At 47.5% G+C, this 25,726-nt stretch overlaps 1 protein-coding gene and 1 long non-coding RNA gene across 2 annotated transcripts; one reads left to right on the forward strand and one right to left on the reverse strand.

Annotated features, from left to right (window-relative positions):
- Positions 1 to 4,594: 4,594 nt before the first annotated feature.
- Positions 4,595 to 8,941, reverse strand: LOC136503769 (uncharacterized). The gene is made up of 9 exons (XM_066498741.1): positions 8,924 to 8,941; positions 8,240 to 8,341; positions 7,741 to 8,142; positions 7,557 to 7,664; positions 7,276 to 7,461; positions 5,451 to 5,888; positions 5,045 to 5,167; positions 4,731 to 4,974; positions 4,595 to 4,653 (listed from the first exon to the last, which is right to left on the reverse strand). Exons 2-9 carry the CDS (start codon positions 8,306 to 8,308, stop codon positions 4,595 to 4,597), a joined length of 1,629 nt encoding a protein of 542 aa, XP_066354838.1. The 5' UTR covers positions 8,309 to 8,341; positions 8,924 to 8,941.
- Positions 8,942 to 19,016: 10,075 nt separating this feature from the next.
- LOC136505231 (uncharacterized) lies at positions 19,017 to 19,502 on the forward strand. Its single transcript, XR_010771141.1, has 3 exons — positions 19,017 to 19,105; positions 19,190 to 19,277; positions 19,374 to 19,502. It is a non-coding gene; the product is annotated as an uncharacterized lncRNA (long non-coding RNA).
- Positions 19,503 to 25,726: the final 6,224 nt, after the last annotated feature.

Raw genomic sequence — 25,726 nt, forward strand, 5'->3', positions numbered from 1 at the left:
TCACGGCTCCAAGGCGATGCCGCGCCCTTCCACGGCATCGTGCCAGGGAAACGCACGTGACCCCTCGGGTGCATCGACTTGCCCGTCTGCTTCGGCACTCCCTCCAACTACCGCAAGGAGGTCCTCACCTTCGAGGTGGTTGGGTTCAAGGGGGCCTACCATGCCATCCTGGGGCGCCCGTGCTACGCCAAGTTCATGGCGATCCCCAACTACACCTACCTCAAGCTCAAGATGCCGGACCCCAACGGCGTCATCACTGTCGAGTCCATGTACGAGCATGCATACGACTACGACGTCGAATGCATTGAGTATGCCGAGGCTCTCATGGAGGCCGAGACCCTCATCATCAACCTCGACCGACTTGGCAGCGAGGCACCTGACTCCAAGCGTCATGTCGGGACTTTCGAGCCCGCAGAGGCCGTCAAACTCGTCCCGGTCGACCCCACCTGTTCCAACGACCGTGCGCTGAGGATCAGCGCCACCCTCGATAGCAAATAGGAAGCCGTGCTCGTCAACTTTCTCCGTGTGAATGCCAATGTATTCGCATGGAGTCCCTCGGACATGCCGGGCATACCAAGGGAAGTCACCGAGCACGCCTTGGACATCCGGGCCAGCTCCAGACCGGTGAGGCAGCGCCTGCGCCAATTTGACGAGGAAAAGCGTAGGGCCATCGGTGAGGAGGTGCAGAAGCTTTTGATGGCCGGATTCATCAAGAAAGTATCCCATCCGGAGTGGTTAGCTAATCCTGTATTAGTTAAGAAGAAAAACAGGAAGTGGGGGATGTGTGTAGACTACACCAGTTTGAATAAAGCATGTCCAAAAGTCCCATTCCCACTACCTTGAATCGACCAAATCATTGACTCCACTGCGGGATGCGAAACCCTATCTTTCCTTGATGCGTATTCCGGTTACCATCAAATCAAGATGAAAGAATCCGACCAGCTCGCGACTTCTTTCATCACACCATTCGGCATGTACTGCTATGTGACTATGCCATTCGGCCTCAGAAACACAGGGGCCACATACCAGCGATGCATGACCCAGGTCTTTGGCGAGCACATCAGGCGAACCGTCGAGGCCTACATGGACGACATCGTGGTCAAGTCCAGAAGGGCCAGTGATCTCGTCGATGATTTGGAGATAGCCTTCAAATGCCTCAGAGAGAAGGGCATCAAGCTCAACCCCAAGAAATGTGTCTTCGGGGTCCCCCGAGGCATGCTCTTGGGATTTATAGTCTCAGAGCGCGGCATCGAGGCCAACCCAGAAAAGGTCTCGGCCATGACCAACATGGGACCAATCCAAGACCTCAAGGGAGCGCAGAGGGTTATGGGATGCCTGGCGGCCCTGAGCCGCTTCATCTCACGCCTTGGCGAAAAAGGCTTGCCTCTGTACCGCCTCTTGAGGAAATCCGAATGCTTTTCTTGGACCCCCGAGGCTGAAGAAGCCTTCACCAAGCTCAAGGCACTGCTCACCAATCCTCCCGTCCTAGTACCACCGACCAAGGGCGAGGCCCTCTTACTCTACGTCGTCGCATCGACCCAAGTGGTCAGCGCGGCCGTAGTGGTCGAGAGGCGGGAAGAGGGGCACACTTTACCCGTCCAACGACCTGTTTACTTCATCAGCGAGGTGCTCTTCGAGACTAAGACACGCTACCCCCACATCCAGAAGCTGATCTATGCCATAGTCTTGGCTCAACGCAAGTTGCGTCACTACTTTGAGTCCCACCCGGTGACCGTGGTGTCGTCTTTCCCTCTGGTAGAGATAATCCAGAACCGGGAGGCCTCGGGTAGAATAGCCAAGTGGGCCGTGGAACTCATGGGAGAAGCCCTATCTTTTGTGCCTCGGAAAGCAATCAAATCCCAGGTCTTGACCGATTTTGTGGTAGAGTGGACCGACACCCAACTGCCACCTGCTCAAATCCAGGCGGAATGCTAGACCATGTACTTTGACGGGTCCCTGATGAAGACCGGGGCAGGCGCGACTCAACCACATTGCGCGAAAATTCAACGAGGCCGTGGACGAACTGGCAAAGATGGCGTCGGCACGGGCCCCGGTTCCCCCGAACGTCTTTGCTAGAGACCTCCACAAGCCTTCCGTCAACTACGCCTCGGCGGTGGGAGAGGGCCCACCGGTCGAGCCCATCACAGGGCCCGAGGCCCTCTCTATCACCGAGGCCCCTGCGGCCGAGCTCGAGGCCATGGAAGTCAACGCGGAGCCTCCCGAGGCCAATTAGGGCACGGACTGGCGAGTCCCGTTCCTCGATTGCCTTGTTCGAGGAGAGCTTCCTGCAGACAGGACCAAAGCCCGACGGCTTGCGCGATGAGCCAAAACTTACGTCCTCAGCAACGGCGAGTTGTACAGGCGAAGCCCATCTGGCATCCTCCAACGATGCATCACCACCGAGGTAGTTCAAGCCCTACTTTGGAACTTACACGTAGGAGCCTGCGGGCACCATGCAGTGCCTCGGACGCTCGTTGGAAATGCCTTCCGCCAAGGATTCTACTGGCCAACGGCGGTTGCTGACGCCACCAAGCTGGTACGCTCCTGCGAGGGATGCCAGTACTATGCACGATAGACGCACCTCCCGGCCCAAGCCCTCCAAACCATCCCCATTACATGGCCATTTGCCGTATGGGGACTCGACATGGTTGGGCCTCTGCAGATGGCCCCCGGGGACTATACCCATCTACTGGTAGCGATCGATAAATTCTCCAAGTGGATCGAGGCTCGTCCGATCAATCGAATCAAATCCGAGCAAGCGGTGCTGTTCTTCACTGATATCATCCACAAGTTCGGGGTTCCAAACACCATCATCACTGATAACGGGACACAATTCACTAGCCACAAGTTCCTGACGTTCTACGATGACCACCACATCCGTGTGGCCTGGTCGGCCGTAGGACACCCTAGGACAAAATGCCAAGTAGAACGTGCCAACGGCATGATCCTACAGGGCCTCAAGCCAAGAATATATGACCAGTTGAAGAAATTTGGCAAGAAATGGCTTGCCGAACTCCTGTCTATCATCTGGAGCCTGAGGAATACTCCGAGCCGAGCCACGAGGTTCACACCGTTCTTCCTGGTCTATGGGGCCGAGGCCATCCTCCCCACTGATTTGGAATACGGTTCCCCGAGGCTACAGGCCTACAACGAGCAAGGCAACCGCACTACCCACGAGGACGCCCTCGATCAACTGGAGGAAGCCCGAGACGTCGCGCTGCTACACTCGGCCAAGTACCAGCAAGCCCTACGACGCTATCAAGCCCGACGCATTCGAAGCCGAGACCTAAAGGTGGGCGACCTAGTGCTGAGACTGAGGTAGAGCAACAAGGGCCGCCACAAGCTGACCGCGCCATGGGAAGGGTCGTACATCGTCGCCCAAGTGCTAAAGCCCAGGACCTACAAGCTGGCCAACGAGAAGGGTGAAATCCTCACCAACGCTTGGAACATAGAACAGCTACGTCGCTTCTACCCTTAAATTTCCAAGCATTCTATACATTGTTTCTCGAAATACAATAAAGAAGCATTCTTTAGTTGTTTTAATTTTTTGAGAAACACCCCGAACCTATCGATGGGGAATCAACGTTACGATAACGCTACAAGGGAGACTTGGCTCTGCCTCTGCAGAACCGAGCCTCCCTCAGGGGCTAGAAGGGGGGGGACCCCCCCTAAGTCCCAGGCACCATTTTTAGTCATTTTTTCAAAAAAATTTCTACGCCAAACTCTCTAGCGTGCTCTAACAAATCGATTGTAAAAAACCTAAGGACTAAAAGTCTGTCTCAGGGCCAAAAGGCCGGCCGAGCCACGAGACGGCCTATGCCTCTCGGCTATGGCATCTCCCTCACCACCTTTTGCCCGAGGGGTAGCTTAGGCTCCGAGGAAGTTTTTTGCAAAGTGATATGTTCAGAGACGAGACAGAGGGCAGAGGCTCCGAAATACAACAAAAAACGATTAAAAATCGTAGACGCATAAGTACTTCAAAAAAGGCCTCAACGGCCTCAAGCGTTACGGTACAATAATCTAAATCCTAATCTGTTTACATGGCCCCTTTGGCCCAGGTCAGAACTTAGGGTCGCCAGCATCGGCGGTCGGTGCAGGAGGAACCACCTCCTCTTCGAATAGCTTGGCCAGCGCCGTGCCAGGGGCCTCGGCCGCCTCCACCAGCTTCATGACCTCAGCCTCGGCCTCCTCGTCATCCTCAGCCAAGACGTAACCGTCGCTGATGGCCTTGAGGTCGATGCCGGCATAGTGCGAGGAGACAACGGCCAGGGCGCGCTTGACGCCCATATGCAGCGCCCCCCGGAGTCGCTCGTGGACTCGGCCGCTCAACGCGATCAAGCGACTCCCGAGGGAGCTGCCCGATTCGACCCCCCGACCTCTAGGGCCTCATAGGCGGTACGGGCGGTGCTCTGCAGCGCGTTGTGCTCCTGGATCTCGGCCTCGAGCACCGCTTGCACCTCAACGGAGGCCTCAGCTGCCCGAGAGACCTCCTTCTCCAACCCTACGCCAAGACAAGCGGGACGGGGTTAAGCACAAAAGGAAACAAGCTGAACAGGGGCGCAAGCCCACGAGACTCACCCTTGGCTTTCTCCCTCTAGTCCTTGACCTCAATTCGAGAGGCCTTGGCCGCCCTAGAAGCCTCCCTCTCCAGCCCTGCGTCACATCGGGGAGTTAGGGGTCGAACGCAAGAAAAGCAAATAAAACAAGGGGCGCGGCTCAACGGGACTCACCCTCGGCCTTTTCCTTCCAGGCTAAGGCCTCGATCCAGGTGGCCTCGGCCACCTTGAGGGCCTCAGCCAGAGCACCTTTCGTCAGCAGGTGCGCGCCCTGCTCCGCCCTGAGCTGCTCGGCGACGGCCTTGGCAGAGGCCTCCACTTGTTCGGCCCGGAACCTGAAGGTGTCCCGCTCGCCGGCCACCTGGGTTAGCTCCTCCTCCAGCAACTTGATCCGCGCCGCCAAAGGGGTGGCCTGCTCCTAAGCCATGGCTGCCTTGGCCTTCATATCAGCACAGCGAAGGCGGAGGTCCTCCACCTCCGCGCTCCACGCTCCGCGCCGCTAGAAGCTCATTGGCATTGGCGAGTAAGTCCTTCTGCCGTCGAAGCTGGTCCCAGACGTCCCTCTCCCGCCGGAGGAACAATGACTTCCCGAGGGACCGGGCCTTGAGCTCCTGGATAGGCAGAACGGACGTCAAGCACTGCGAGAAAACTCGGAAAAAGACGACACAACGCCGGGAAACAAAGCGCGCACCTGGGCAACCCCGGGTAGATCGTCGGCCATGACGGACAGCGCTGTTCGTAGCGACCGCTCCGCCAGCTGGCGAAATTGCTCGAAGGAGTCCCAGCGCCCCCCTCAGTCGCGTCCTTGAGGGCGAATAGAGGCTCCCCCTCAGGGTTGTCCTGGCTCTGCCACAAGACACGCGGGTGATCCCACCCGTGGGGCTCGGGTTGCACCCACACGAGGGCTGAGCTTCCCTCGCCAGAAGTCGGAGCCGGCTGCTCCACGGTGCTGGCCGCCTCGGCATCTGCCACCTCCTTCCCCCGGGAAGTATCGTCGGAGGAGATCGAATGGACCTCCACTTCCCGGGTGCTCTCCTGCGACAGCGGTGGGTCTTGGACCGGGGGCGGTACTGAAGCTTTCCCCGCCTCATTTTCCGCTTCCTGGGCCGCCGGCTCCACCGCGCCCACGCCAGCCTCCGCCACCTCAGCCTCGGTGGTCCCGGGAGCTCCGGCCTCTGCCACCTCGGCCTCGGTGGTCCTGGACGCCCCGGCCTCCATCGCCTCAGCCTCAGAGGTCCTAGGGGCCTCGCCCTCGCCCTTGGTGGCCTCAGCGACTGAGGGCGCCTCGGCTTCATCTGACTCACGAGCCTCAGCCACTACAAGATTTTCGGTCTACTGCAACGCCAAAAAAGTGTAGCAAAAGACCCAAAAATGGTAGCCATAGTAATTTTGCTACCAATTTTTTTTGGTTAAATGTCGTTGCACTTGTAAGGGTAGCAATAGCATAATGCAATGGGTTACATTTTAGTTGCGACACACAGCCCCTCTATTGCAACACTTTTGACGCTTTTGCAACACCTGGTGAGTGTTGTAACAAAAGCAATTGCAACCACTATGGGTGTGGTAATAGTATCAATTGCAATGAACTAGGCGTTGCTAGCGATACGTATTGCGACACGCTGGTCGTGTAGCAACACAATGCAAGCGCAACGCAACACAGGTGTTGCAATCGTGGTTGTTGCTACGCAGAGAAAGCATTGCAATAGAGATTCTCTATTGCCACGTCGCCTAAATGGTTGCTATAGGTGGCTTAGGTTATTGCAACATCTCTTCAGGTTGGTTGCTACAGAGAGGTCGTATATTGCCACGTTTCTGAATGGTTGCTATAGATGGCATAGGCTATTGCCACATTACTTAGGTTGGTTGCTACAGACAGGTCATCTATTGCCACGTTACTAACTATCTGGTTGCTATAGGTAGATTCCTCTATTGCCACCGTCATCTTTTTGTAGTTGCAAGAGATAGTTTCTCTATTGCCATGATTATCGTACCTATTGCCACGACTAAATGTGGTTGTTATATGTGCCATCATATATTGCAACGCCAGATTAATATATTAATAATTCATGTTGCGACACTTTGTTTGGTAGCTTAAATTAATAATCGCAAAACGACAAATACATAATGAAGGAAGCATCGACATCCATTAAAACGAAATATAATTTGTTCATACAAAATCTTTAACAAAACACACCGAGTGTCAAACTAAATGAGAACACAAGTAGATAGCTTAACACATAATAATGTGTTAAGCACAGACAACTGTTTGAACTCATTCGAATCAAAAGACTAATGTCTACTGTAGCAGCGAAGGTTCCCTTGATATGTATGTTGGCCATCGTCCCACCATTCGCATGCTCCTTCTCAAACTCAAGATTCCTCCTGAAAAAATCATTGACATGCATTAGTTAAACTGAGACTAGTGGTGGCAAAGCTAATTGAACACTGAAGCAAAACACGAGCTGCAGTACTAGAGTTCTGTGAGCTGCAGTACTATCAACCATGAACTTTGAAGTGTAAAGCAAATATAAACATACATGCAGCTGCCTCCCAAGACATTTTATGAGCACAAACACATCCATATATATTTCTAATCAGCAAGAGGAAACTAAGCCTGGACCATATTTAGGAGCAGAACAAAAGAATAGCTATGTACTTCTCCAAAAGGACTATATGTTCCTTTTTAATGCAAAGAGAGATAAAAGGTTTCACATAGTACCTGTGTATTTTTTTTGGACAATGCAGATCTTTTCCTAGCCGTAGTTTCCTTCAGTTGCTTTGCTGTAGTATAAACAGCACCCGAATTCGCTGCCAAATTACTTCTAGTCATGCGCCCTCTAGTGAGACGTTCTTTAGCTGCGGAAGAAGGGGGTTGTTGTTCTGGCTGGCTGGTTTCTTGGGTAACCTGAAAATAAATGGTTGGTGGTAAAAATTACACCCCTTGACAAGAATATGACATGCATGTTACAATTAAACATTCTTCAATTATCATCAAACTACCTGCTGACTATGCATCATGTGTTCTCCCATTGTAGTTGTTACATTTTGTGTCCCCTCAATTGTTGCAGCAGCAGCAACATTTTCAGTTGGCTCCACAATTGTGCTAGCCTGCATTTCGAATTGGATTCAAGATCATGATTTTCAGTTCAATAAACTATGAGAACATAGATGTTGTTAATATTACCTTTTGTACTGAAGCTTGCTGTTGGGCTGCTTGCAACATTAACATAGCTTGCCTAAGTGCTTCTCTATCAGCCTCCCTTTCCTTGTTCATCTGTTCAAGCTGACGCCTATGTTCTTGCCTCTCGGCTTCCCTTTCAACTTCTTGAGCTTCTAGTCTATCTTGCAGCCGTCCAAACGATTCAATGAGGGCTTCCTCCTGTTGCAGTCTGCGCTGGTAGTCCTCCGATAGTAGCTCCTTTCTAGTTGGGTACCTTGCAAGGTAACCATTAGCATGCATCTTGTTTGATTTGATTTTTCTCGTTTCCTTGTAGGTTGATTGGAAAATCTGGTTCTGCTCCAAGTCTGAGACGACATTTGCGTCAGGCCTTGACTCCAGCTCCATAATCTTCCTGGTTGCATTGTCCTAACAAAGCAAAGACATTTAGTTAATTAAAACTTTAATTCTAAGCGAGGACAGTTGCATCACTTAATAAGGGTTGTAAAAACTGTTTAATACTCACATAGACTTCCCTAGATTCCTCGCTTGTCCATTGTCCATTTTGTTGGTGGGTCATCATAAAAAGCTCCATATCATTTGGCTCTTCACCAGTTAGTTGGTCCCTCTAATTAGGCAAGAATGTAAAAAAATTAGCCATATTTCATAATCTAGTGAAATGTAGAAGCTTTTATAAACTGTAAAGATCAGGAAGATATCCACCACGAATTTAAAAACAGAAGATAACAGAAATATTTATTGGTATTGAAAAAGTACAGGAATCCAAGTTCTTCTTTTTGTTGGCACACATTAGTTTTAGTACTTTTCAGCTTTCTGTATACAAGGATGCAAAATATATTTTTTTGTAGTGGGCAGTGGGCTAAATATCTCTATCAAATACAAAGACTATATAGGTTATAACAATATCATGTCATTGTCATTCGGGGGCACAAGCACAAACCATAAAAAAAATGCCTGAAGGAAAACCTTGTGACATAATTTTTTACCTTCTCATAGCTCAATTGAGAAAAACCCTTTGATCCTGTAACATGGTGTATCTGTCGATTGTGCCGATTCTGAGAATTCTTATTGCTAATCCTATGCACAGAACCAGCAATGATTTGATTTTTATAAAATCAGCAGTGCGCAAAACATAAACCTTGACGTCAGAAGTGGAATTGGCAAGTTTTTTTAAAAATTGGGAACAAACCTGGAATTCTTCGGTGCCAAAATACAACACCAGATAGTGCCACTCAACAATGTCTAATTCTTCTGGCCTATGTCTCATTCTCTCTTCATAGGTGGTGTACGCCTTGTAGGTAGCACTAAATGTAGATCGCCATCCTTTGTAACGGTCATTAGCCACCGTCCATATCTTGATTCTGTTCGCCTCGTTATCCTCAAGGTCCCACTTAGCCTGCTCAAGGTAAAGCCTAAATAAATTACTTCTTAAACAATAATTTGGTATTGAAATTTTGACATCCACATGGATAACAGAAGCTTACCAGCACATCGTTTGCTATTGCAATTTTGACATCCACATGGATATCTCTCCATGTTCTTACTCCGATGAGAGGTGCTCTTTTCCTTGTGAACAGTGTTATTTCATCAACAAATATTCGTTTGTTTGAACCTACAGGTCCTCCAAGCCTAGAGAACTGGATGCTAAGCTTCTGAGACGCCTCCCTGGTTCTCTTGTTTGTTGCTGTCCATCCTTTCAAGTTACCTCTTGGCTTCCTCTTTTTGGAGTCTTGTCCATGAAAAACAATTATATACAAAGCAAAACACTTAAAAAACTATTGACATAGTTTAAAATTAATTGAACCTCACAATAAATTGAAAATATTCATTACTTACTAGTTCCCTCTCCCTGTGGAATGAAACGCCGAGCATGAGATGGTCTGTTTACTGGCGGTGTGGGGTTGCTATCTTCACTTGAAAGTACTACATCTGTATGATGATTACTGTCCACATATGCCACTGCAGAAAATATTGGTCACTTGTGTAAGATATGATATGTTTGTGAAGGAATATTAACAATAGACATGTAGGGACAGATGTTATATTACTAATATCATTCAGTTGTCCTTGCACCCTTAACCATTCTTTGTAAGTTTTGGTGGTGTCATCCCTGTCGATATCTTTCAAATCTGGGTCAGCCAAGCTAATATTAGTACAAAGGCTTCTCCAATATAAAATAATACAACAATTTTGAAATATATAGGAGTCCAACATAACACTTACCCGTGAATCGGTTTTCCTTATGCATGACGTGCAACCATTCCTTGTAAGCATCAATTGACTCCTCATCTTCATCTATATTCTCTTCCCTAATGGGTCTCCTTCCAGGTACTTTCAAGGGTGTTATGTTCACATTCTGGTCTATTTTTTGTTCCTTGGACAGCAATAGTCTGACCTGTCTTTCCTCCTCATTACATGCTATCATAGCATCTGCATTGACTTCTTCGATTTCGTGTAATGTTGCTGCATTACCACATCTCCTCTTGTAGTACAAATAGTCCCTTACCCTATACCCCAATTGTAATTTCATTGCAAGCAAGTTACTCAGGGTGAGATCAGCCCTAGTGATTGTAATAGTAGAAGACTCTTGCCCCCCCGGCAATCCCTCGCAAGTGAAATAGAGAGTCCATGTTTGATCCGAGCTGCCAAATATTACAATAGTATCAAACTTAAGCACTAGTGATGATACAACAATATACTTAAAAGGAAACCAGTGTACATATAGTATGTGTACAGACAGAGAAAGTAATTAAAACTTAGTGCCACTTATTTGAACTATATGTGCACCCCCATGACTGAAATTAAAGTAAACCAAAAAAATATTTATACTAGGAAACACTAAATATTGCACACTTGTTCTTCTTAGCTTAATTGATAGGAAATGCTTACAGTCCCATTCTAAATTAGAAATATGTATACTATGTGTATGGACAGAGACCAAACTCATTAATCCCTACATATCATTAATCCCAGGCATTCGATCTACATTATCCCCATGGCGCACTGCTTCCTGCATGTCCCTGCAGCGTCGATGCTCTTAGGCTACATTTTTCCCAGAACATTTTCAAGATTATATATCTAAAACTCTAAACCCGAGATGTTGAATCCAAAAATAGGAAGCCAATAGGTGTTACCTATCATTGGTCTCATTGATTGGCAGGGAGCTCTCTTGTTGATCACCAAGTGTTGCTGTCGACCCGGATGACCGTGTTGCCCCAAAAAGGGACATGGTGGCGTTGGGTCTGTATGAACTTGCCGGCGCCGCCGCCGCCGCCGCCGGAGTTGTTGGCGTCCCGGACGAACGTGTTGCCCCAAAAAGGGACATGGTGGCGTTGGGTCTGGATGAACTTGCCGGCGTCGCCGCCGCCGCTGGAGTTGTTGGCATCCCTGCTCCTGCAGGTGTGCGCATCGACGTCGAGGACGGAGGTGTTCCACTCGTTGGAGTTGTCGTCATGTTCGACTTCTCTTTGGTGGAATCCAAAAACCCTAACCGTGTGGAGGCGGCGACGTGGTAGATGAGGAAGCGCGTGTGGGGCGGCGACGTGGTAGATGAGGAAGTCGCGAAATAAAAGGGGGCGGCGTGGGGGGAGGAAACGGGGATGGGCGCGCGCGAGAGTTTTTCGTCACGGACCGTCCGCCACAAGGGCCGAACCGTCCGCCACACAAAACGCACCACTCGGTCAAGGCTAAAAAACATGTCTCTTTTGCCTGCGGACCGTCCGCCTACAAAAGTTGCCTCTAACCTCAAAAACGCACCTCTGTCTAAACGGTCCGCCAGAACAGTCCGCCGCAGAAAAAACTTGCCTGCGGACAGTCCGCTGCTGGTCGCGGACGGTCTGCCGGGCAATTTTTTTATCAGGCCATGCCTGGGACTTGGTCAGATTTTGCGCAGAGAAAAAGACCTGCGGACCGTCCTCTCATAGGAGCGGACCGTCCGCCGCTCACTAGTTTACTTTTCTCAAAAAAAAGATTTTTCTCAACTTCTTTTTGCACTTTTTCAAAAGAGGTTAGCCCTCATGCATGCAATGCAATTGTTCAAGCAAAGTGGCACTATATAACCGTCAAGCAAATGAAATTGACCCCTCTTGATAGTACGGCTATCTAGCCTATAAATCCGGTCGATTTTCATCCTCTAATCACCTTTTGACCGGTAAAATAGAAAAACCCTATCTTATACCTTTGCCTTGAGCTTCTTTAGATTCAAAGATTTCAAACTATCGCCAAGACACCCTTTTTGGCTCAACTCATATCCGGGACTAACCTATTCTCACATCTCAAGAAATTGTTAGTCCACCCTGATAGTCATTAATTACCAAAACACAAATTAGGGGCCTAGATGCTTTCAACCCTGCGTCCAGTAGTGAAAAGGTTTGCTTGGTTTCGTACGGCTCGTCAATTTTCATAAAGAGACGAGAGTAAACTTTGGATATGCAAATACTCTAAATCGGATTTACTTTGGTTGTTACAAGTGTCTCGATAATGTTCACAAAGTGGGAAGAGAATGGAAGCTTAATTATTTAATGCATTTGCGTTTCTTTGTCAAGCTTTAATTTGGAATCTGGTTTAATTTAAAAAATTTACATGAAATTATAATAAATATAATCCTAAATAAATGCGCTAGCAGATCACATTTTTGTGTTCCTCCGTACATCGAGCTGGTGTGTTCGTGTTCAAATCTACTGTTTCCTACTGCATCCATGCATGGTTGTCGACTTGTCGTTGTGGAAACCACCAACCAGACGTAGGAAGCCAATCAGCCATTGCACGCCAGAACGTAGCTGACTTGGTGAGCTAGCATCTCGACATGACAAAAGAGACGTTGCCGGATGGTTTTTACCATGCTCTCTTGCGAGAAGTTAAGGAAACTCAGTTGCTCGGAGTGCCACGTCATGAGGGGTACCGACAAGAGTAGACACCCAAACTTCTATGAAACGCTGCTGGACTCAATCAAATTTTGCTTTTGCATCCGGATACATATTTCGATGAAGCCAACATTGCTTTCTTGGTGCCACTCAGTCCCAGATGACTCAAACTTACAAAGTAATATAAGTTTCTTTTGTTCTCCCTAATTCTCACTCATGCCAAGTGTGGGAAGGATTTCTGCATAAGTGAACCACGTGAATGGTATATATGTAGGGCATGGAATTGAGTATAAATGATATGCATTGATAAATTGGTAGATAAACCCATAAAGTGTAGCATATTGAGTGGCATGATGAAGTTAAGTTGCACCCACATTTGACTTCATTACAAATAAGTGATAGTTACGATATATGTCGTCTGATATGTATGTAATTCCATGGATAATGGCAATGTTTTTTAATGAGGTGCGAAGCTTTTATGTCAGTATTAAATAAAGTTATCAGTGGGGCCATGGGGCTTCACATTGTGTTTTCCAAAAAAATAAAAGTTAGGCACATAGGAAAGAAAACCAATTGGTGATGCAATTCAACAAAATAAGTTATTGGAACCAAATGCCTCGAGTTTGAATCTTGAATATAACAGTAAAATTAATGCAGAAATTTCATGTGAGCAGGAGAGTTTAATCACAAAAGATAAGCATTAAAGAGGTTCAACAAACCAAGATAGTTCTTTCCATGACAGAAGTGCAACATTATTACAAGCCAAAGTGCAACATTATTACAAGCCAAAGTGAATAACATAAAGTAAATGCAATAGTCCCTTCCATGATCATGATTCTGTAGTCCCTTCCATGATCATGATTCTTCCAAGAAGAAGCTCCCCCTATCTTGATCACTCCAAATCTTCTCCCCCTTTGCCATCAATGACCAAAAGGAGTTAATCATCCTGAGGAGGTTCACCCGGTGGCGGCTGAGGATAATATGGCTGATGTGGATAGAACTGTGGAGGTGGAGTCGGGGCCGGAAAATAACTGTGGAAGTGATCAGTGAAGGAACGAAAATCTGTCTGAAGCTGCTGCTGCTGATGAGCTAACTCCTGGTACTCATCAGTGGTAGTCAAGTCATCAAAACGATCATTGAGAGCATCAATATCAGCGTGAAGACTAGTGTTAACATGCTCCAATCGGTTCATCATGGGCTGATACATGGTGTCATGAATGTGTTGCCCAAAGCTAGTAAAACGGGCGTCTAGCTGCTGCTGAAAACCATGCTGCATAGACTCAAAATGGTTAAGCATTTGCTGTCCATAAGCCTCAAAATGGTTCTCAAAACCCATTTGCATCTGCTGAAACTGAGTGTTCATAGACTGCTGCATGGATGCAAAGTAAGGATCAAAGTACCCTGGAGGAGGAGCCCACTGTGGCTGCAGAGGTGGAGGTGGAGGAGGTGGCATGGCATGAGCATCATGATGAGGTGCTTGAGCACCGTCCCCCTGAGAATGTGGAGCAGCTGGAGCTTCCACACCACCCTACAAATCTCCCTCCAAGAAGGGTGTCAATGGTCTATTAATGAAATCCGGAATATTCTTGTAGGGTCTATAAAGAGTGTGCTTCACATCACAATGACCTTTGAACTTCGTCTTTTCCAAGATAAGAGACATTATGTAAGGAGCATAGTAGATATTTGACTCAAAATCAGTTTTCTTCTCTAACAGCTCATACATAATCAAGGCCACAACATCCATTCTTTCATTGTCCATGACATGTTTTACAAAATTTCTATGCCATCCAACAAATCCATCTTTGAAACCACTCTTTGGAAGAATAGTGGTACGAGCTATTTTTAATATGACAGCTGGATGATGCCTAAGACCAATAGATTTTTCAAACACTCTATGAATTCCGGTCCTAGTGGGCTCATAGAAACGGATAATATCATTAATACCAAGTGTGGCTTCATCAGTAATGTCATGGCTATGAGTAATGATAAAGTCATAATCTAACTCATTGACTGTTGCAAACTCCCTAAAGGTAGCCTCATACCTTTGCTTTCCTGTCATCCAAAAGAGAGTTTCATTGATCATGTCGACTTCTACTGTGGCATAGAATTGACGGATGACTGTATCATTCCAATCACACTTATGTTCAAGAAAATCTCTGAGCCCAAGAGTTTCAAATCTTGGCACAAGCCCACTCATCACATCATACTCTGCCATATAATACCAGTCAATCCTTTGATGTTTGAATACAACCTTGTGAACCAAGTGACCATAGAAGGCATCTTCTTGAACTTGAGTATGGAAGAAAAGATTTTCTGTGTCACGCGCAAGTTCATATTGATCTGGAGCTCGATCTCTCTTGTATGTGGTTGTATTCCACACCCTGCCACCTCCATGAGCCTGAGTGTCCACTAACTCATCTTCACTCTCTTCCTCTTCCATGTCTGTGTCAACCCTTGACTCATCGTTACTTTGTTCATAATCATCATCACTTGGGTCGGAACGTTCTTGTCTTGCCCTTTTTGATGTTCTCCCCCCAGCTCTACCTCTGCTTCTTCCCTTTGTAGCACTGTCAAAAACAAGTCATAAGTATATGCATTTATATTTGAGAGTTATGGGAACCAACAAGAAAAGGCTGCTGCTCAGTTTGCAGTCACCAGTGACCTGCGGACGGTCCGCCAGTAAGGGGCGGACGGTCCGCGGTACACTGTGCGGCCACGAACAGAAACAGTAACCGTCCATCTATCCATCAATCGATCTCCAAATTTAACCAATGAATTTGCACCAATTAATTAGGGTAGAATCCTCTTGACTCTAGCAACACATTCCCATAACTATTTGCAGGAATCCATAGATGAAATCGAAATCCCAACATCAAACCCTAATCATGTTCATGAGTGAAATCCAAGAAAACCAATAGAGGATTCGATGAAATACCGAGAGGACATGATGAAGGAGAACGCGGAGTGTCCAAAGAAGAGCTCGGATGGTCCGGGGAGCGCGCCAAATCCTTCCCTAAGGAGGGGTCCCTTTCTCCCTTTTTGGTGCTTGCGGTCAAGAAGAAAGGGGGGAGAGGCGGTCTGGTGTGGTTGGAAGGGAGGGATGTTGACTCCATCCAGATAAGGCTCGGTCCCGGGTGGGTCCACTTCCGCCCGACACGCGCGGACGGTCCTCCACAGGTCGCGGACGGTCCGCCGTTAATTCTGTCATTTTCTGATGCGCTGCCTACCAACCCACCGGACGGTCCGCCAAACGACCCAGACGGTCCGCCACTTCAGGTATACGTGCGGCTCGGACGCAGGGCATGGCCACTTGCCCACAGCCCACCCAGTCCGTCCCTGCCTGACTCGCTTATTCAGGGGAGTCGCGATCCTCAGGGTGGAGGCATGGCATGTAATTGAAAATTGGAAGTGTATATTCGCTGATTCAGGGGGCGCTGCGAACGAGGGTGGAGTCGCAATCCTCAGGGGGCGCTGCGCACGGGGGTGAGGGCGACCGCCGCCACTGCTCGGCATCTGGACTCCTCCGACCTCCGCTCCACTGCCCTTCGGACCTCCATAGAGGTGCAACCCGTGGATCACAGAATCAGTTTTGAAGGTATGAGAATCAAAAGCTCCCAGCCTCCGATGTCTAATTTGTATTACCCTATAGCTCGCTAATTGTGCTGTAATGTGATTAATTTAGGTAGAGTATAGCTGATTTCTGCCCTGATTTCCACGTCGATCGATCAATCAGACAAGCCGTCCTCACGGCGAAAGGTACGAGATCACTATGGGCTGCACATATATAGTTCAATTATGTATGTAAATACGCTGGCTAAATTGGTGATCATCGTTCATCTTCATCACGCAGATGTCAGGCGATGATAGGAGTTGGATGCGCTTGCCTCGTTCTTCAACCGAGTGGCAGAACAAATTCATGTAGTTTTTGGACAGGACATATAGTGGCACTTCGAGGGGTGGAACTGCAGCATGTCCATGCCGTAAATGTCTATGCATGTCACACAGAACATGGGCTGTGCTTCAGATTCATGTCCTTTCAACAGGGTTTGCTGAAAGTTTTATAATGGAAGGGGAAGGTTCAGCTGATGTGGTTTTTCACAATGAAGATGCATGACCTAGTGATGTACAAGTACACAATGACGACCCAGCAGCAGCAGATGTACAAGTACAGAACGATGATGAAGGTGCACCACATGATTCTGGAGTAGACAATGAAGAAGGCGGCGCACCGAGTGAAGATGATGAGGCCAGTAATTTGATTAAATCCCTAATCAGAGGTGAAATACGAGGAGAGATCGGTGATGAAGACGAGCCGAACGAGCAAGCCAAGGTCTTCTTCAAGTTACTACAGGAGGCAAAAAAGGAATTATATCCAGGTTGCGAAGATGGTACAAAGATATCTTTTATTGTGGAACTTTTCCAGGTTAAGTGCATGTATGGGATAAGTAACAAAGCATTGGAGGGGGTACTCTTTCTGATCTCAAAGTTTCTCCCTAAAGGTCATTGTGTCCCAAACACAATGGAGAAAGTGCAAAGGGTGGTTCGCGATCTAGGCTTGGACTATATCAAGATAGATGCATGTGAGAATCATTGTGTGTTATTTTGGAAGGAATATGAGAAGCTGGATATATGCCCCAAATGTAAAGCATCTAGGTGGAAAACAGATGACCGTGGTGATGGCCATGTGAACGATGGTCATGATAAGAAACGTCGTCGTGTCCCAGTCAAAATCCTTCGGTACTTCCCTCTCACACCTCGGCTACGCAGATTGTACATGTCAGAGAGCACGTCATCAGAAATGCGTTGGCATGAGGAAGGAAGAATAGATGATGGCAAACTACGTCATCCTGCTGACTCCAGGGCATGGAAGCACGTGGACAATATGTTTCCACGATTTAAAGAAGCTCGTAATGTTCGACTGGGTCTTGCTTCTGATGGCTTCAACCCATTTGGTATGCAAAATGTTACTTACAGTTGTTGGCCTGTTATCCTAATACCTTACAATTTGCCTCCTTGGTTGTATGAGAAACAATCTTATTGGATCATGTCGATGTTGATACCTGGCAAGAAAACTCCTGGAATGAATATTGATGTTTACTTGAGGCCCCTCATTGATGAGTTGAAGGCGCTATGGAATACTGGTGTTAATTGTAGGGATGTAAAGGCAAAGGAAAACTTTACACTCCGTGCTATGCTACTTTGGACAATCAATGACTTCCCTGCATATGCGATGCTTTCTAGTTGGAGCACAAAAGGAAAATTTGCATGTCCTTACTGTCACAAGGATACAGATTATTTGTGGTTGAAACATGGGAAGAAGTTCTGCTACATGGGACATCATCGGTTTTTGCCCTTAGACCATCCATGGTGCATGAACAAGATGAGCTTCAACAATGAAGAGGAAACCAGGGAGGCTCCAGTTCCACTGTCTGGTCAAGATGTATTAGACCAATATGCAACTTTTCATCCAACGGGATTTGGAAAGGACATATCAAAAAAGAGGAAGCGTGATGAAGACGCAAGATGGCACAATTGGAGGAAGAAGAGTATTTTTTTCAGCTCCCCTACTGGTCTTCTTTGCTCATAAGGCATAATTTGGACGTGATGCATATTGAGAAAAACATATGCGAGAGCATATTAGGGACTTTGCTTGAAATTGAAGGGAAATGTAAGGACAGCGAGAATGCCCGCCTTGACATGGAACATCTTGGGATCAGGCAAGATCAGCATCCTGTGATTGATGATGACACGTACACCTTGCTAGCAGCGTTGTACTCTCTAGACAAGGATGACAAGAGGATTTTATGCCAATTTCTTCAAGGAGTGAAGATGCCTGATGGGTTCTGCTCCAATTTAAAGAGATGTGTTGACGATAAAACATGTAAGGTGTCTGGACTCAAAACTCATGACTACCATATTATTCTACAAAAACTATTGCCCTTAGTCATTAGAAGGATTTTGCCAGAAGATGTTGCCAGGCCATTGATTGAGCTCAGTAGGTTCTTCAGTGCACTTTGTTCAAATGAGTTGTTGCCAGCAGATCTTGACAAACTAGACAGTTCAATTAAAGAGACTCTTTGTCAGCTTGAGATGGTTTTCCCGCCTGCATTTTTTGACATAATGATTCATTTGCCGATCCATCTAGTTGAAGAGGCTAAACTAGGAGGGCCCGTGTGTTATAGATGGATGTATCCAGTAGAGAGGTATCTACGTACTGCTAAAGGATATGTCAGGAACAAGGCACAACCAGAAGGATCAATAGCCGAGGCATACATAGCTGAGGAGTGTCTTACATTTTGCTCTCGATTCTTCGACGTCGACACCAAGCTGAGTCGAGCTGATCATCATGAATATACAGTTGTGAATGAGCCTCCAAGTGGTCTAAGCATATTTAGTGAAATTGATTACAAGAGGAGACGAAATAAGCTTAAGAATTTGGAGAAAGTTGAACTTCAAAAGATGAGGCACTACATAATTACTAATTGTGATGAAGCCAGGAAATGGGTAGAGTAAGTCGCAATTTTTACCACTAAATTTATCTTTTATCTATTTGTTTGTGGCATCAACTAATAATTTGGTGCACTCTGATGTAGGGAGCATAAGACACAACTAACAAGGGATAGTTCAATTAACATTAAAAAACGACACAAGGAGCATTTTGTAAGATGGTTTGAAATCGAGGTATGTAGTATTATTTTATATTTTTAAATTCAACTTTATGGTCAGACCGACGTAGTAATTAACCGGTAGATGTCTAACTTGATTTTTAAATTGCAGATAGCAAAACTATATGAGAAAGGGGAAGCAAGTAAACTGATGCATGCCCTTTCTCAAGGACCTGACCCTCGAGCTCGTGTGTTGAATAGAGTGCACATCAATAATTGGCTATTTCGGACAGCTGCCATAGAGAAAAGTCTCGTGACACAAAATTCTGGTGTCCTTGTGAAGGGTGACGATAGTACAGGCAACATGACCTGGTATGGAGTCATTAGAAATATAATCTCACTAGAATTCCCACAAGAAAAAGAAGTTATATTATTTCAGTGTGATTGGTATGATGTGCCGGCTACCAGTACCAGCAGAAGCAGAGGGTACACTAGGGATAAATTTGGTATTATCGACATTGCTACTTCCATGTTCAGATATTCAGATGAACCTTACATTCTTGCTTCAAACGCTGAACCGGTGTTTTATGTCCCTATCGTGAACAAGCCGAGATGGTCTACTGTTGTTTTGGTGAGACCAAGAAATTTGTTTTCCATGCCAGACACAGGAAATGACGCCGATGCACTTGATGTGGGAATCCAAGAAATGAATGAATCAGGCCAAGGTCAGGAATTCTTAAACTGGTCAAGACAAGATAGGGCAGGCACAACTGGTTCTGCCGCCATTATTAATCAAGTGCGTAGCGAAGCAATTCCCGGCCCTGTTGATGACTATATTGGTGATGATGATTCTGACAATGATGACACCTACATTGATGATGGGGTTATTGCACCAGTCATGGAAGAAAATATAGAAGATGATTTCTTTGCTTGAAGACAATTTTTTTGTTGCACTGTTTGGTGGGAAGGGTCACTTGTCCTTCATATGCATATGTCGCACTTTATTTTTTTTTCTTTTGAACTGATGACATGGTTAAGTTTGAACCGTTGCATGGAACCTTAATGTTCGTTATGCTAATGAATACCTCTTGAGATAAATGTTTTAAGTATTTGAAATAAAGAGGTAAGTGGAAAGTTTTGAAATAAAAATCACGATTGCCCAAGAGTAATCACCGGTCGGCAAATGTTTGGACAAGGAAAGGTTCATTAGCGTGGTCACCATGTGACCGATGGTGCACGGTTAGGCATTTACTATCGCTAACAAAGTGACCAACCACCCCGGTACAACTTCAAGTACTAATTAACATCCACGCATACTTAACATCAAGTACTTAACAGCAACTACTACTTAACAGAAAGTTTCAGACACCAGGCATAAGGACAGAGATGCAGAGATGGGGCCAGGGTTGGGGCATTTTATAACTCATAAGGTCTTCAATCATATCAAATAAATTAAAACCTGAGTTACAATGAACACACCTACATAGCGCAGTGGTGGAGAAGGTTTTATCTGAACCAGAGCTCCATGGTTCGAATCCTGTGGGGAGCACTTTTTAATTTTAATATATGCGTCCCCAATTCTTTTCTTTCCATACTTTTTTTAAGTTTTAAATTCGTTGCAATTATCAAAGTATATTGCAACCAAAAATAAGCGTTGCACTTGAACACAATTTTCGCTTCGACCCCATAGATTTCGTTGCAATAAAATTTAGCACTTGCAACAATATCAAAGTATATTGCAACTGCCAAAAAAGGTTGCAATTGACCCCCACTTTTGCTTCGCCTCCAAGAGTTCTCGTTGCATTAAGTATCTAGCATTTGCAACGCTTGTCAAATTTTATGCAACACAAAAAAACCGTAGCAATAGTCAAAACCAAATGCAACTAACGTAAATGTAGTTGCAGTACTACCACACAATTGCAACCAAAATCAAGTCTACTGCAACCATTTTTCACCATTGCAATATCGTCCACCAAATGCAACAGAGCTTTGCAACATCTTGAAAACCGTTGTATTAAAGGCATGTATCGCTACCATTTTTTAGAATGGTTGTAATACAACAATCTCTGGCAACCAAATTTTCTACGTTGCAATTCTTCGGCGTTGCAGTAGACCGAAAATCTTGTAGTGAGCCTCGTGGGGCGTAGGCGCCTCCTCCCCCGCTTGCTTCGTGGCCGCCTCGGTAGCCTCTCCTTGGGCATCCGGCTCCTTCGGGTCGGCCCTCGCCGATGCCACGCCATGCTGTATGGCGGCTTGCGCCTCCATCACCCATTGGGCGGTGGAGCTGGTGCTCACCTTGAGCGCCTTACGTGGCGCCAGGGCGGGCGCTTCCGCCTGACGCTTCCGGCTGAAGGCAAAGGCATTCACGAAGTCAGCACACGGCCAAGGAACGAGTGGAAGATACTGCAAACTCCGTCGACAAAACACTTACCCCAAACGGGGACACAACACCTTCTGCACTGCGCCCCTCGTCCTATGCAACGGCGGTGGCACGGCCCCCGTGTCCATCGGTGCCGGCCAGCCCTCGTCGGACCCCAGCGCCGCCTCGACCCTCTGCGGGGGCTGTTGGGTCGCCTCCTCCATCGCCTGCTCCGCCTCCGCCGTTGAGCCCACCGGGCTGACGGCACGTTTCCCTAACGCCCGAGCCTTTGGCGTGTCGGCCTCGGCACCGGGGTGGGCGATCGCCGGCCCCAAGGCGTCCTCTCCTCCTCCTCCTAGAAATGCCGGGCTGCTCGTCGATGCCCCAGGCACCGTCCCCCTGACGTTAGGGAGATGGTCCAGGGTACCTCACCCCACCTCGCTCTCGTCGTCATCGCTCGAGGAATCCGACAATGACGGTGACGGAGATGGCTCCACCGGGAGACCATCGTGCCTCTGCTGCCGGCGATGTTTCTCCAGCTCCTCGTGCTTAAGGTTCTTCCTCTTGCGCCTTGCCTCCTCGGTGTCCTTCCGCTTCTTCTGCACCTCGGCATGCACCCTGTTCACCGCCCGCCACTCTGCGTCCTCAGGAACAGGTGGTGGGGAGGCTCGCACATCCCTCATCCCCTGCAGGAACAGCGAACGCCAATAAGGGAACAGGAAAATGCAAGGAGCAAGGAGGCCTCAGGGGCTGCAGCGGCGCATGACTTACCAGAGAGAGGTACCCCCGCGACGGGCGCATCACTAACGGGGTCAGACCACCGCTCCTTAGCCGCCCCGCCACCGTCTCTCTCACCCGATGTAGAATCTCCTCATTGGGGAGGGCGACGGCGGACATTCGGACGCCCTCGATTGGCTCATCTGGTGTCATGTCGAACAGGCGCCGCCGCCGAGCCATCAGCGGCAGCACCCTCCGGCGTTGGAAGGCCGCCACAACCACAGCCGCCGTAAGGCCATGGCTGCGCAGCCTCTCCAGCCCCTCCAGGAGCGGCTACAGCTTGGGCTGATCAACCACCAGAACGCCGTACCTCCACTTCTCCGGCTGGCCCTCCACGACCTGCCTGATATAGGGGGGAAGTCCGCCGTCGTCGTTGCGGAGGTAAAACTAGCTGTTGTACCAACGGCGGTTGGACGACGCGAGCTGGGCTGGGATGTAGATGAGCTGCCGGTCTTAGCGCACTTGGAGAGTGTAGCTGCCGGCCCTCATCGCCTTCCGCTTGCCCGTCGTGCCCATCGGCTTGGTGGTGAGCCCCGCCCGAAAGAGGTGGAGCCACAACTCCCAGTGGGCGCAATGCCCAGGTACCCCTCGCAGACGGCGACTGTTGATGCAAAAGTGGATCTGCAAACACAAAGGGCTAATACCCGAATCGATATCCAAAGCGTGCCAGTCGATTTGACCTGTTAATCGACAAGGATGAAGATACGAGCACTTTGGTCCTGACAACAGTGATACGCCCGGAAGTCACGGCCAAGAGGTACTCACACGGAACTCGAGAATCGCCAAAGGTCGCACTGAAGCGATGCAACTCGCCGAATCAATGAGAACTCGTAAAAAGAAAAAATATGCAAATTGACGAAGTCGCTGAAAAGTAAGTAGATGCAAATAGGAGTAAAAATTGGTTTTGATATTGATTGATATATCCATTACATTGCCCCTCAATCTATATTTATACCCTGATCTGAAGAGACATAACCAAAATACAACTAGGACACCAAGTCCATATCTAAGGAAACACGTGACTCTTTACATGAATCATACTCTAACAAATATAGAAAAGGAAATCAACTCCTATCTATTTCCCTGTCCGCTTCAATTACGATGGAAATCTCACCAACCTCCTTTCCATCGGCATACTTCCTGTTTCATCGGCAGTAGTCTTCAAGCCTCCCTTCATCGGCATCGACAATAACATCTCCAACCTTATCGGCAACGCCCGAGTAAATCAACTTTTCCATCGATCACCACCATTCATCGGCAACCATCTTTACAAGCTGATTTTCATCGGCTGTCAACGTATACAGTAACTTTCCACCTGCCGATTAGCCCACTCTGATCATTTTGACACGTGCAAAAAACGGTGTCAACACATGCCCCCTAATTTCGGAGTATAAAACCATTAATGCTCCGAAATTTACTCCAGATAACGTTTGCCTTCGCCCAATTACCATAACTCATCCTCCAAGCCAAAACTTGATCTGTTATCAAATCTAATCAAATCCAGTCCTGATTCACGCACCTCAGTAAATATCGCACAATTTCCAACCACTCTTGCCCTAATTATGGTTAAGATACCGAAACAATAATCCATCGGCAAGATCCTAACATAATAATGCCGCCATTTTCAGAATTAAAATATCTTGTACCGAGATCTCTTCCAAATCATGATTACTTGTCATCAAATCATCTATACAATTCCTTGATTATCGTGTGAACAGTTACCATATCCATCTAAACCATCTCGACCTACATGCGCGCGGCATAGAGATAAGTCCAAAATACCCCTACTCCAAGCGGCTTATAAATAGATTTCTCCGGAACCCTCGTTTTCTACCCTCAGACTCCAATCTTTGGCATTCTCTCTTTCCGGCGGCGACTCCGATGAACAACTGCGCGACCTCAACCAACAAGAACTTTTCTCCAGCGTCAACCTTGAGTCTCCAGCTCATGCCCCCATCTACCTCAAGATAATGGCAATCAACTTCGACGTCCCTGCGGTTCGTTCCACTTCCGTTACTTTTTACCTTGATTGCGAGTTCATACAGTTGGTAATTTTTTCTCTTTTTTCTTTCATATATCGGTAGCTAACTTTCTCGTGACAGGTTAACAACCCAGCACCATCTATGAGCAAAAGTGGGAAACCCTTCGATCTTCGGCCTGTTTCCCCGATATCACCGATCGGCTACAACGCCCCCACCTTAGCTGCTTTGGCTCACCAGAAGACCCATGCTAAGACCATCACCTCCAAGTCCAAATTGGCTATAGCTAGGGCCACTCCATTGGCTGCTGCTACAACCCTGGTCAAGGCATTCAAGGTAACAACCCTGTTTATTTCTATTCATGCCGATCATAAACTGTATTAACATTAATCATCAGGGTGCAAGAGCCGCTGCTGGATCATCATCGGCAATTCCTCCGACATCAAGCACCACTACCTCTAGCAAATCTTCAGAGGTATTCCTTTGATTTTACATTTTATCTGTTAAATATCATACCTTACACTTGTTTTGCAGCAACAAATGGGTACATCGGCAAGCATACCAGATGTTCAAGCTCCACAACCAACAAGTGCCGATGCCCCCCAGCCAACCGTTGCTGAGGCCCAAGCAAAGCGCAAAGCCTTAACAGATGCCGAGGCACAGCCAAAACGACAGAAGTCCATGCCGATCCCCACATCTGCCCCAACGTCTGCAAGCCGGCCAGAATCAGTCGATGCAACCGAGCAAGCAGTTAATCCTCCTGTATAGGACATACCATCGGTCATCATACCCCAAGGGCCAACCACCGACGAGGCCACAGAGGATATCCCATCGGCAAGCTCAGCCGATCCTCCACACGGCATACTCCAGGCTGCTTCCTCCAGCCAATTACAGGAAATTGCCTCGAAACAGGTAAGCTGATTGACCTAGTCGATTTATAACATTCATACTTATCCTTAACTGACCTCTTTTTCTTTTTCTCAGGAACAAGACTCCCCAAACAGCCTATTTTTCTTTGCCATTGATGTTTCTGACGATGAGGGAGAGGAAACAAGTTCTTCCCTTGCATTGGGAACAATATCGGCAGAAATTAAGTCCAAGTTGGAAGCTCTCCTGGACTTGTTACAATAGGATACCACCCAACTGGTAGATGACTCGGACCCCGCAAAGGCAATTTTCAAAACAATCCGTGGCCAGGTCCCTGCCGATGTTGAAGAAGCACTCTTCCCAGCAGCCCATTTAGAAAGCCGCCAACTGCAATATCAACGGGCTGCTCAATGCATTGCCGATAGAGCAGCTCAGGCTCAACTCAAAGAAGAGATGCTACAACTAAAACAGATTGCTGATGAGAAGCACAAGGGCATCGACAACTTGCAGACTTCGGGCGCTGAACTTAAGCAGAAAATCTTA

Source organism: Miscanthus floridulus, chromosome 14 (genome assembly GCF_019320115.1).
Source record: "Miscanthus floridulus cultivar M001 chromosome 14, ASM1932011v1, whole genome shotgun sequence".
NCBI classification, from domain to species: Eukaryota; Viridiplantae; Streptophyta; class Magnoliopsida; order Poales; family Poaceae; genus Miscanthus; species Miscanthus floridulus.